This window comes from Mus pahari, chromosome 22 (assembly GCF_900095145.1).
Source record: "Mus pahari chromosome 22, PAHARI_EIJ_v1.1, whole genome shotgun sequence".
Taxonomy (NCBI): domain Eukaryota; kingdom Metazoa; phylum Chordata; class Mammalia; order Rodentia; family Muridae; genus Mus; species Mus pahari.
In genome coordinates this window covers 31,892,693-31,905,617 of record NC_034611.1, presented here as the reverse complement: position 1 = coordinate 31,905,617, position 12,925 = coordinate 31,892,693, and the positions used below count along the sequence as shown (strand labels likewise).

Genomic DNA, 12,925 nt, shown 5'->3' with positions numbered 1-12,925 from the left:
ATAAGCCTTCTAATGACAATTCTGGAAGATGAACAGAGAGAGAAAAAAATCTAGCAATCTATAGAATGTGCACATAAGTAGTGTTGATATACTTTAAAACATTAAAATAAACTGTGTAAAATTCTTCAGCCAGAATCAGTGTGATTCCTAAGAGTTAAGTATACATTTATTTCCTAATTAGCTTTTGTAAAGGCTTTACTTGCTAACTTTGCTTTATAACAAAGAAAACAAATATGCAGCCCCACATCCTGATACTTTCCTTCAAACAGTACAACAGAACAGGCCGGTAATGGGGAGTGGGGTGGGAGAAGGCAGGAACACAAAAATTAAGATACAAAAGTAACAAAAGCTAAAAAGTCACCAAGCAGGTTTCCAGTATACAATGAGTAATAAGTATTCACAGAGAGCTGTTCTGTTTCAAAAAGTCTTTAATTTAGTTAAAAATCTCTTCAAGATAGAGCAGAGTTTTACAGAGTTCCTTATATCCTATTATACAGCTACTAATTAGCCTTTATTCTATATATATATATATATATATATATATATATATATATATATATGTGTGTGTGTGTGTGTGTGTGTGTGTGTGTGTGTGTGTGTGTGTGTATTTCATGCATGCAGGCAATGAAGGAAATTATTTGTGAGACAACATTACACAATTAATTACAGTACCACTGGGGTGGACCAAAGCAGCCTTAGACAGAGACATTCCAGACAGGAAGAAGCACGCAGCAGCATCACAGATCGTCACTTTCCAGTCTCTGCTTCTCACCCTGTCCCACCTGTCCTAGGCGAGATAAAAGTTTGCTGTATGCTTCCCTGGTTAAGGAGGAAAAAAAATCCACTCATGTACTTATAGATGAATTTATAACAGATTTAACACAGCACTTAAAAATAATGCTACATGTATCTAATGAGTAAAGTCAGGTGTAGGATACATGCAGAGATTTTCATGTAACTTGTGTGTACAAAATGACACAAGTGTTCATTTACCATCTGAAATGATACAGTTCCCACCCACAGCAAATATACTCATGGCACACTGCTTAAGGATAACGATGGCATGAATACAATAAGGACATGGTTCCTCAACAAAATTATGGACTATAAGCATTACCTCAGAACAGCTCAGTGTCACAACAGCATATGCCTTATTTTTCTCTTTACCTTCTCCTTATTGTTAACAGTTTGAAAATATAATGGTGTTTCTAATCATCTGTATTTGAGATTGTTTAGGCCTGGCTCCAAGAGGCCAAGGCTGGTCAGAAGGCTGTGACAGGGTCTACAATGACCAAATTTTATGGTCCGTTAACATAGCCATTATTTGAGATTCTTTAAGTATTCTACCTAGAAGTTCTTTCATTAGTCTAAATACCTGTGGGATTCCAAATCTTTTAAATGAGTCCTTTTGTGAACATGCATGGCCACAAAGAGTAGCTGCAGGTGTAAAGGGAAAGTAGCCCCATGGGAAGGCTGCCCAGAAGGAAACAGAACAGCAATCACAATATATAGATTTTGGAAGTGTTAACTCAACAATACCAGACTGGAGTGCGTGCTAGTAACGGGGAGGTTTGGAAGTGCCCAGCCACTGAGCTGGCTAAGTCATATTAAAATATGTAGGTTATGTGTGCATGTCTTCTATTCGTGAATCCAGAGCTTGGGCAGGTGCAGAGCCGCACACATGCTGGAGACAAGCGGACTCTGTAACTATTTGCCACTACAAGTCGCACATTAGCAAACGCTGTCGCTGTAATCCAGTGGGCAGAGCTCACAGGGAAACTCCAGCCTTTGCAGGAATAGTCTTAGAAGCTAGATGCTGGCAGTTTTTGCCAGAGCATGTTTTATGGTATGAAGAAGGCACCATTTCTTTAAGCTGTGAATTTGAAGCGATCTAACCTCTTCTCTGTAGAAAATGGTCAGAGGCCAGCCAAGTTCCCTATACAAGAGATATGCCACTGTGGAACGATGTGAGCTTTATAAGTTTCCTTTTAAAAGTTTCATTTACTATGCTGCAAAGATGGACTCTTTTATTTAGCTAATGTTATAAACTGAGGATGTCTGTGGATAAACTGACATAGAATACCATAGTAAAAATTTTTTTTCAGCTAAAAAAAAGAATATATGTCATCTGAGACAAGAAAGTCTCAATTGAGAAAATGCCTCCATAAGATCCAACAGTAGGCAAGCTTGTAAGGAATTTTTTAAACTAGGGACTAATTTGGGAGGGCACAGCCCATTGTGGGTAAAGTTATCCCTGGGCTGGTAGTACTGGGCTCTATAAGCAAACAAACTAAGTAAGCCATGAGGAGCAAGCCAGTTAGTTAGCAGCACCCTTCCATGGCTTCTGCATCAGCTCTTGCCTCTGGGGTTCCTGCTTTGTTTAAGCTCATGTCCTGACTTCCCTTAGTGATGAAGTATTACCTGGAATAAACCCTTTCATCCATGAGTTGCTTTTGGTCAAATATGCAATGTGAACGAAGTATTCTATTCTGTAACACCTTAGGACATTCTAACCGTTTCAGTACTAACTCCTCTAAAATAGTCTCTTTAGCAACCATAGGTTTATTCTCACAATGATGCATTTATCTATAGAGCCAGCACTATTTTTGGATGGGTTATAAGCTTATAAAACAAAACAGAACAGAACACCCTAGCTATTTTATGTAGCCAAGTCCAGACTGACTCATTAGATACACTGGATATAGCTGGGCAGTTATGATTTGTCAATACGGGTTTTATATGACAAATCACCTGAGGCTTCCAAATCCAGCTCTCCTTAAGGACACTGTGCTTTGAAAAGCTAAGCACCACCGAGATGTGTAGCTTTGAGGTGGCCATGTCAGCAGGAACATGGTAATGACGTGTGACCTCTGCTAAGCCACACTACTGTCTACGCATGCTAACACTACAGAAGTGACAACAGTTACAACATTGAAGGACTTTTCATCTCCAAAGAAAATATCCCATTTTCCTAAATGGGCAATAAAGCATTTTAATAAAAAGATAAAACATGCATTATATGGCACACAAAACAGTATAATTATCAAACATACCTTTGTGCAATATTTCTGCCAAGGCCCCATTTGAGCTCTGAATCCTTCAGAGACTGAGTGAGGGTAGGAATCAATTGGATGACAACGTGCTGATTCAGCGTTGCTACTGTCTCTAGGATGCTGTATACTTGATAACTGTATTGCATACTGTAGTCCTGGATGAACTGCCTGAAAGCAAAACAGACAACTTAACAATCAATTTGAGGCAATTTCTTGGGCCATTTGAATACATTCTAATGACTTCTAACCTGAACACAAGGATCATTATTTCATAAGGACTGAGAGACCAGGCCTTCTTGCATAGTCCGGCTTCACCTTCAACACTACCCACTGGCTTCCATCACCTAGAATGTTGGGATTACAGGTTTCTATCACCAGGCCCAGCTTGTGGACACTTGTAGAACAAAAAAATGACTAGAGGGTGAATCAGGAAAAAACGTAACTCTAAGGACTTTTCCTGATATTCTCCCCTTCAAAATTGGGATGGGAGTGTGAAAGGCAGTAAGCAAGGTCATGGTAACTAGTCATTGTTTTAGCCTATCACATGCCTGTATTATTTGATAGTTATAATTATAAAGTTATTCGTATCTTTTTACATGTTTTACATGAACAAAAAACCTTGTAACTATAAAGTCTTTATAAATAAAATTTTACCTCTAAAATTTTCACATTCCACAAACAATATAATAAAAGCCAAGTAGCTTAGTAAAATTGTATATAACAAAGATTCAACCTTTTCTTTCTTCCCATGGTGTTAGGAATTTTCATGAATGTTAAAGTGACCATAACTGAAATGAACCAAGAACAGCAGACAAGCACCAATTATGAGACGAGAAGAAGAGAACAGATATGCAAAAGGAACATCTCAAATCTTGTGTCACATCGTGCCAGGACAGGACTATATGACAGGATTCACAAAAGCTAGCTGGCAGAGCCCTCAGGAAGAAACAGCACAAAGACTCTGCCTTAAGAGAAGACTCCAATGAAACCTAAGGACCTTTCTGAAACTTCAGTGGGTAAAGCAAGTTGGAGGGCCAGGGACGGGCATTTTTACACAGCTTCCCCAAGAGCAGTTGGGCAACCTCTGAAGGCACCTGCTGTCGGAACTTACACTTGCTTCCATCTCTTCCTTCTCAACCACATTCAAGGTTCTTTCTCACGGAAGACACAAGGAATTTTACCTAAGTTAGCTTACCTTTCTCTTTGGCACGTTTACTTTTTCAACAAAGCAACACAATGTAACAAAAGCACTGCCCCAAATACTATAATTGAAACACTGTAAACAAGTAGTAACACATTATGTTTTGGATAATTAGTTATTTAAAAAGCATGTTGGCTGTCAAATGGCTGGCAATCCTCTCCTTGCCAGTTGGCATGTGTTCTAGTTACCTAAACAGAGAAGTCAGCTGGGTGGCAGGTCCTCCTTCTGACCCCACTTGGCAGGTTTGTACCATGCACTGCAGGTTCTCTGTGGCCAGCTTTTTAACTAGGAGAAAAATGATAGGATTACACAATGTGTCTGAACTGACCATCTGGATCTTCATTTTTAACACTCTTGATTTAGAAAAATATGTTGTTTTCTTCAAGTATGTGCATGCTTTTTTAAAGTTTTCAAATGAAATAGTTTTAAGTTTGTTTGTTCTGAAGAATACCTAAAAAGTTTTAAAATCTATTTTGAGTCTCAAAACTGAAATAATGCATATGAAGATGTTTTCCCCTTCGAAAGGTATCCATATTCAAAACCCATTCCACCCTATTTTATAGATGCATACAGACAAAAGGGAGCCTTTTTAAAGACATAGATTTGCAGACATATTGATTTTATTTTTAAATTCAGAGGAGCAAACCTGTTATCCCTTACAAAGCTTTAAGTAGCAAACTAGCCCAACTAATGTACCTTTGCTTTAACTTAGCCAAACTTTTGTATTATTTACTTAACCAAACTCTTTAAAATGGTGTGCCTGAACATACAGTGCAAAAACATTGCTGCAATTTGGATCTTAAATATGTCACAGGCTTATGTGTTAGCTACTGGTGACCAGCCCTCGGGCAGAGGAGAGCATGCCTCTTCTCTTCCTTTTCGTCCACTATTTCCACTGTGGCAGGTGAGCATTCTGCCTCCATGTGTGTCCCCATGATCACTGTCTCACCTTAAATCAGGCCAACCACTTACGGACTGAAGCTTACAAAACACAGACAAGCAAACCATGACATACTTTGTTATTCGTTAAGCTAATGTGAAGCTGACTAATAGAAGCTGTGTTAATAGAAGACCTGAGCAGAGTGTGTGGAAAACTTAGCATGTTTTTTTTTCCTTCTGAGACAAGGTTTCTCTGTGCAGCCCTTGTTGTCCTAGAGCTCATTTTGTAGAGCAAGCTGGGCTTCAACTCAGAGATGTACCTGCCTCTGCCTCCTGAGTGCTGGGACTAAAGGTGTGCACTACCACACACAGCAGAAGATTGGAAACATGCACAGAGAAGATTGGCACGTGCTTAATGCTGTAACACTTTTGTTTTGGCCCCATCAGATGTGTCTCCAAACTGTTGCAGTTTACATGACTCAGTGTGTGGAAATAGACGTCTCACATACAGTGAAGCAATTTTTAGTATTGTCAGAGCTGTGCAAGGATTGCCAGAGTCAGGTTCCTACCACGTTTGTTATCTCAGTAAGAAAGCCTACACTCTAGTTATCACATCTGCTTTCCCCTAGGTAAGGAAGCTTATCTACTTCTGTCTCAGAGGCATGTTTTCTGAGAGCTGGTGGAATCCAATGTGAATCAAATGGCATATAATTTAAAATGTAGAATCATTCCTTCCAGAATTTTCCGTTTAGTATTAACAGTTGACCCATGGCGGATAACATGTAGTAGGTGAAACGAGAGGAAATCAAACCATAGCTGTACGACAACTGCAGCGCTGTTTGCTCTAAGGAAGCAAATCTTGAATGAAGAAGTGCAAGGCTTCACTTCAACATGTTAAAAGTGCCGGGCGTGGTGGCGCACGCCTTTAATCCCAGCACTCGGGAGGCAGAGGCAGGTGGATTTCTGAGTTCGAGGCCAGCCTGGTCTACAAAGTGAGTTCCAGGACAGCCAGGGCTCTACAGAGAAACCCTGTCTTGAAAAACAAAACAAAACAAAACAAAAAACATGTTAAAGTTTAACAAGGGCCAGGTTCTCTCTGGAGCCACCAGAGGGCATGTCCTCCTACCAAGTGATAGTACAACACGGAAGTGTAATAGACCACTCTTTCCTGAATCAGACTAAGAACAGACAGCAATACTACAAACACTGAAATGAATATATATGTAAAAAATTGTTAACACTTTTGAGAAAAGAGAACATGTGAGATATGTTTGAGCTTGCTTTCCACACTTTGCAGACTGCCCTTAGATGCCTCAGACTACCTTGTAAACTTAGCGGTTAAAAGACAATCACATCGTAACAACACACACACACACACACCCTGTTCACAAAAACAAGGAACAAAGGCCTAACTGGCCAAACTGCTGATCAAGACAGAACTAGGATTCCTGATCTGCATTCTCAGCAAGCTTATTAAAAGCATGCCACAGGGGGACTAGGGATCACAGTGTAGAGATTAGTGATGACACCAAGAGGACATGGACTGGCATCAGGTACTTCCCAGGTTTGTCCCAAGCAGCTAGCAGACAACTAAAGAGAAGAGACTGACTTCTCGCCACCTGACTGTTGACAAGTCTCATGTGGTGTCACAGGAAGCCTGCACAGACTTTCTTTTTTGAGGAGATAAAAAGCCTAATCAAAGGAAATACCCCATAAAGTACTTGCCTCGAGGGGGTAAGACAAAACTCTAAACTAGGCTGAATGTGTCCATATTTGATTCTTTTTCCCTACCTCGCCCCAGCCACTGTCAATATTTGATTCTTTAGTCATGATTCATATTCATTCATTCATAACCCTGTACCTCTAATAGCTATCAATTCAATCCATGAGAAAATTAGTTCTTAGCCTGGACACAGAAAAAGCTGACAAAAATCAAGACTGATGAAACCAACCTTGGGGTTCATTTACCAACACCAAACATTTCACGATGCCAGGAAGGAGCAGTTCAAGGTCACACACACCCATTTCGGTGTCCTTGAAGAGTTGGAGGATGAAGGCCAATACGGATGCTAATCGAGGAGGGGGTGAGGACCCTTTAAACTCAAGGTAGGATTTCCTGAAAAGAAGCAACTTTAGTTTATTTTTCTTCTATTTAAAGCTCTATTGAGCAAAATCAAATGCCATGTATGTTAAAGATCCTGTAAAGGAAAAAGTAAAGTATATTTTTAAAAAACAATGTAGTTAGTTTGTCATGTTAACTTTAAAGACCATTTTGGTATGTTGTGTGCTCTGAAAGGTAGTAGAAATATAAAGAAACTTACAGCAACTTAGCTGTAAACAGAATTTACCAAACCTAATTGCTAACTTGTTTTCTCTTCTTCCCTCGGATGTCTCATATCCCTTATCAGTTTTGCCATGAATCAACATTTCCTCTAATGTCAAATTTGCATAAATAAATCTCCCCTCACATTTATTTATTTAGAATTTAATAGGGGTCTTATGTTTCTAAATAAATAAAAGGACTATAGTAGGAATTAGCTTCCAGTTCTAGCTTTATCCTTCTTTCTTCCAGTAGGAATTGAGAGAACTAACTTCAGATTGAATATCATCTCTCAAGGTACAATAAATTGGAACATTAAAATTCAAGAGAGGTTGTAAGAATAACAACCTCCTTGACTCAGCTTCCCACTTAACTGGTCACTGTTCAGAAAATGAATAAGTGTGACAGTGTTGAGTTTCTTTTGCAAAAATGTAGACATTATCAGAGTTGGTCAAATATTATTTAACCCTCACCTCACTGTATTTTTAATTGTGCTGATGAACTTACAAGGTAGGCAAGCTTCCTACCACTGAGGTACACTCCCAAACCGAAATACTACCTGGTCCAAACTACACATACATATTTGTTTGAAAACTAAGTACATCAGGAGACACAGTAAACACTAGAGCATCATCCAAGGAACTACACTTCAGAATCACTCTTGTTCCACACACACAGCGACTCTCAATCCTAGATTGAGATTTTACAATCCTAGATACATCAACTCTCTGAGATGGTATTTATTTTGTTCTGTGCACTGCTGAATTACTAATGCCCCAAAATAAACATTTATTTGGCATATACTAGACACCACAAGCAAATCAAAACTAAGCATATACAATTATGTAAAAAAGAACAAACCACAGAATCATTATCTAGTGAATAAGTTAGATATGAGTATACCCCAAAAGGGGGGCAATATTAATCCATGTGAGTAGTACTTTAATAAGCATAAGGACAGAAGCATCAGAAATTCTGAGCAAGAAGCCTAACTCAAACAGATGACACAGAAGAAAAGTGCAGACTAGAGGAGCCACAGGAACCCACCTCTATTTCTGCTGAATATTGAAACCAAACACCCACACAGGTTTCTAGTCAACTAGAACCTACTGTGGTAAGAAGAATAAACCCACCCTTCGGTAAACATGAAGCACGACAGAAATCTGAGAGCCCCAGCGGGTACTAAGCAAGGGGCTTAACTTGGTGACAGGGATTTGAATTCACCTACCCATTTGTCGTGAGACAGTATTAAAACCAAGCAATGTCTCACACACTAGAGCAGATCACTATAATCTTGCTGGAAATGAATGATCCAACTAAGGCAAAAGTTATTCAGAACCTGAAAACTGGGTCATACAAGACATAGGCTACCCTGTGGTATTAGGTGCAAGTTTATAAAGAACAAACAGGATTGAGTCCAGAGGGATAGCTTTTTAATGAAGAGACTGGCGGGGACAAAGCCTTAAAGCAGGGAAGTAGAAAGCAACCTGAAGAGCAATAACCAAACCATGGTCATGGTTTGCAGGACATGTGAAAGACAAGGACAGCATCGCCAGAAAAGGTAACTGGCAAACTCTGGGTAGCTGGAGTAGATCACATTACACAGCAAAAGGAGACAATGTACGTTGGAGGGCAGAGAAGTGTCAAAATTAATCCAGCTGTCCTTGGTGGTACACAACTTTAATCCCAGTAGTTGGGAAGCAGAAACTAGTGGATATTTGTGAATTCCAGGCCAGGCAGGGTGGCACTGAGAACTTATACTAAAAAGAAAACAAAAACAAACAAACAAAAGCAAAACCAACAATATAAAACACACACACACACAAACAAAACAGCAAAGAGGGAAGAGAACTTTTTGTTTCTTTAAGAATGAATACTAGATACAGCAACGAGCATAGTGTAATATGAGAAGAGAAATGTGAAATGAACAAACTATGATTCTAGGATACAAGAGAAACAGAATTATATGTTTACATCTGATCATTAAGAAGATCAAGCAAAGGCTGAGGAGGGAGCTTAGTCAGTGAAGTACTTACTTGCATTGTAATCCTAAGGGCCTGAGTCCAATCCCCAAAACAGAAATAAAAGCTCAGGCATGGCTGCTTATACTGTAATGCCATTACTACAGAGGGAAAGCCAGGATGATCTCTGGACTACCAACCCAGCCTCTGTGCAATCTAAGCCACTGAGTGTCTCAAAGAAAGAAAGATGACACCAGGACATGTCCTCTTTGGTTGTCGTGTGGCCTTCCCATGAAGAGGAGTGCCCCCAATCTGCACACACACACAGAGACAGAGAGAGAGAGCAGAGAGAGACAGGACAAGAGAGAGCAAAGTTACAGCATTTAAACACAGAAACTTAATACTAGACACCATTAATCAATATTACCATGGAATCTCAAAAGTTTAGAAACAGAATAATGTTAAATACTGCATGAAGATAAAGGGAAGATAATCCCTATCACTGAATATTCTAATGTTATGGTTAAAGGATAAAAAGGTTAGCTCAAACAAACAAACAGAAACAATCCTGAGTAGTTCCTGGTAGAGATGGCTCAGCAGGTAAGAGGACCCACTCCTGTTGCACAGAACTGATTAGGATTCCTGTGCTCCCACGACAGCTCACAGCTACCCAAAATTCCAGTTTTAGGGGCTACGATGTCTTCTTCTAACTCCTACAGGCACCAGGCATGCAGGAGGTTCCATTCCTTTCATGTAAGGAAAACACTCATGTGACATAAAACAAATAAATATTAAAAAAAAACTAAATTACATTTGCTGAAAAATGAGGTCAAGGTGGGGGACTGATCTTTGGTAAACCGCTCACCCCTGTACTGTTTCAATTGGAATGACACATACTTCTGAGTGTCTTACACCTGAGCTAAGTCTTCTGAGAGTGTACCTTTCTTGTCAGTTCAAAGATCCAAAACCCAAAATACATACCCCCAGACATTGCCCATATTCTAGAAATATTCTTCCTATCTTCTCAGTAGAGGATAACTTTATCCCCAAGACAACTAAAGTTATTTTATCTAGCAAATAGGGCAACTCCTTTCCTTGAACACAGGTTCTCTAAAAGAATTCAAAATGATCTTCCATGTCAGTAAAATCCTCATGCTTTCTTCACAGCCGTCATTTCTAAAGAAGAACCAATCTCTCTACGTGCAGCTGGGGACTGCGTACTGCACTAGCAGGTCACCAAGAATAAAACTGGTGAGGGATCGTCTTAGGTTTTGGTAACTGGCAGGAAAGGCACGCACATCTGTCCCTGCTCAGTGCTGAGGAACTGGAGAGTACCGTGTGCTCCTTTTCACTATGTCAAAAGCAAGGTCCTGTGGCCTGAAGCCAACGTGCATAGGACACTAAATGGCTGTATCGGGTATTCTACAAGTGACAGGATAGAGGAAGGCCTAGGCTACAAGGAGGGAAAAACCATGCCTAAGATATGTATTGGTTGAAACACCAAAACATGGAAGCTATCCCACATAAGCAACCTTAGAGATACTCAAGTGAGCTGCGTGAAGGATGGTAACAGTCAGGACTCAGAATAGTCTCTTGCTGCTAGGATGTCTGAGCCAGAACAGTTTTAGTGACAAGGAAGTGACAGCTAGGTCTACAGTGAGTGAGCTTCTGGTGTCCCTGTGAGATCACTGTGTCAACATTAGCACTCTGATGGAGAGCCAGTACTCAGGGCTGACGAGGAAGGGGAGTTGGCCTGTCCTCTGGGTTGATAAGGACATACTGGACAGCAGATTTTACAGAAAGTGTTGATAGGACTCAAGAAATAAAACAATTAAGATAATCAGTAAGCTAATAACACAAGACTTCATATTGCATATCAGCATTCACGTTTTCAGTTATCATTCATAAAGTAACTGCTACATACTATATTCTATAGTGATAAAATTGATAAAAATACATCTTTAAGTAACTTTTTTCTTTTTCTTTCTAAAATTTTTATCTCATGCGCACTGCTGTTTTGCCCGAATGTATGTCTGTATAAGGGTGTCAAATTCCTTGGAACTGGAGTTACAGACAGCTGTGAGCTGCCAGGGTGGGTGCTGGGAAATGAACCTGGGTCCCCTGGAAGAGCAGCCTGTATCCTTAACCACTAAGCCTTTGCTCCTGCCCATATAAATGTATCTTTAGGGATGTAGTAAGGAAAGTAACAGAAATATAGTAAAAATTGGCATAATCTTAAAAACAAATATAATTTTAACAAAAAAATTTTTTTTTTAATCTAAAGCACAGAGGAGCTATCAAAACCATTCTGGTAGACTCTCCATCTGTGTAGCTGTCACAATGACCAAGAGCCACTCTCCTATCATTCTTCCCAGAGAAATGATAACGCATGTGCACTAAAGACTTAATATAAATGTTATTCCTAGGAGGAGTAAGACAGAATTAGGAAGAGATGCATGTCTTCAGCAGGAAACCGAGCAAACAGTTATTGTAGCTGTGCTGTGGGGTACTGCAAGACAGACCTAAGAAACACACTTTTAAATACTTCTTCATTATATTAAGATATAATTATGTTAGCTTGTTCCCTTCTCAATGTTTCCTGGGAAATACTGTTTCTAAGCTACCACACTGTTAGGGACACTAACATTTTTTGAGATACTTTGATTGATTTTTTTTTGATGATATTAACAACTTCTACACATACCTCTCTGTAACAATCATACGTACCTTATGGCATGGACAGTGTGCTTTCTTAGAGGCATCATCGAGGGAACAGAGGCAGGGTTTCTCAGTGCCAACAGAACAGGATGCTGTCCCAGATCTGAAACACAGGGCGAGGCTGGGAGAAACCTCCCTATATACTGTTCAATGACATTCCTCAGCAACTGATTCAAGTAGGCATTTGGATTTTGAGACTGGCAGCACACAATACATATGCCCTATACAGGGGAAAGTAAGAAAAAAGAAAATCGCTAAAAGGTCAAGTTTCAAATAATGTTTAGGAATTTACTAACATGTTCTCCAGCACTAATATTCATGGTAAAATTGTACCTTCTCACTGTCAAGTAGGACTTCTGGCATCGTGAATAGGTAAGGCACACAGAGCTGACTTTGGATAATGCAAATGGTGTGCAATCTAACCAAGTATATGTATTTTAGGAGCACGATCAGAGGAAGTAAGGTGAACATACAGGAAGAGGTGGGGAATGTGCTTCTTCCTCTCTTCCTCCTGCACACAACACTTGACTACCAGACCATCAACTACATATCCATGCCATTTCTGAACTATAAAATACATGTGCCATCAGTCTTTTTTACAGTATTTAAAAATCAAAACTCAGTTTGTTATCAAAGAGAAAGATAAAAGAGTAAAGGCCCATCCTACAGAGCTTAGACCGCCAATCCCAGAGGCACAGACAGGTGGATGGAAGTTACTTATCACTCGGTCATTTTGGCTAAGAACGTAATATTTAAGCTTAAAAAACAAAGATCATATAATGAAGTAGAATCA

The 12,925-nt window shown here is 39.6% G+C and overlaps 1 protein-coding gene across 3 annotated transcripts in view; it reads right to left on the bottom strand.

Annotated features, from left to right (window-relative positions):
• Positions 1 to 608: 608 nt before the first annotated feature.
• Positions 609 to 12,925, bottom strand: part of Mms22l (MMS22 like, DNA repair protein) — a 109,553-nt gene continuing 97,236 nt past the window's right edge. For 2 of the 3 annotated variants that reach the window (XM_021222104.2, XM_021222105.1), the window contains 5 exons: positions 12,142 to 12,353; positions 7,086 to 7,249; positions 4,443 to 4,539; positions 3,054 to 3,221; positions 609 to 819 (listed from right to left, as the gene is read on the bottom strand). In XM_021222104.2, the coding sequence (XP_021077763.1) occupies positions 738 to 819; positions 3,054 to 3,221; positions 4,443 to 4,539; positions 7,086 to 7,249; positions 12,142 to 12,353 (723 nt within the window). In that variant the 3' untranslated portion in view covers positions 609 to 737. Of the gene's footprint in view, positions 820 to 3,053; positions 3,222 to 4,442; positions 4,540 to 7,085; positions 7,250 to 9,489; positions 9,727 to 12,141; positions 12,354 to 12,925 lie in introns of all 3 variants that reach the window. The other variant, XR_003842827.1, reaches the window with a different exon arrangement.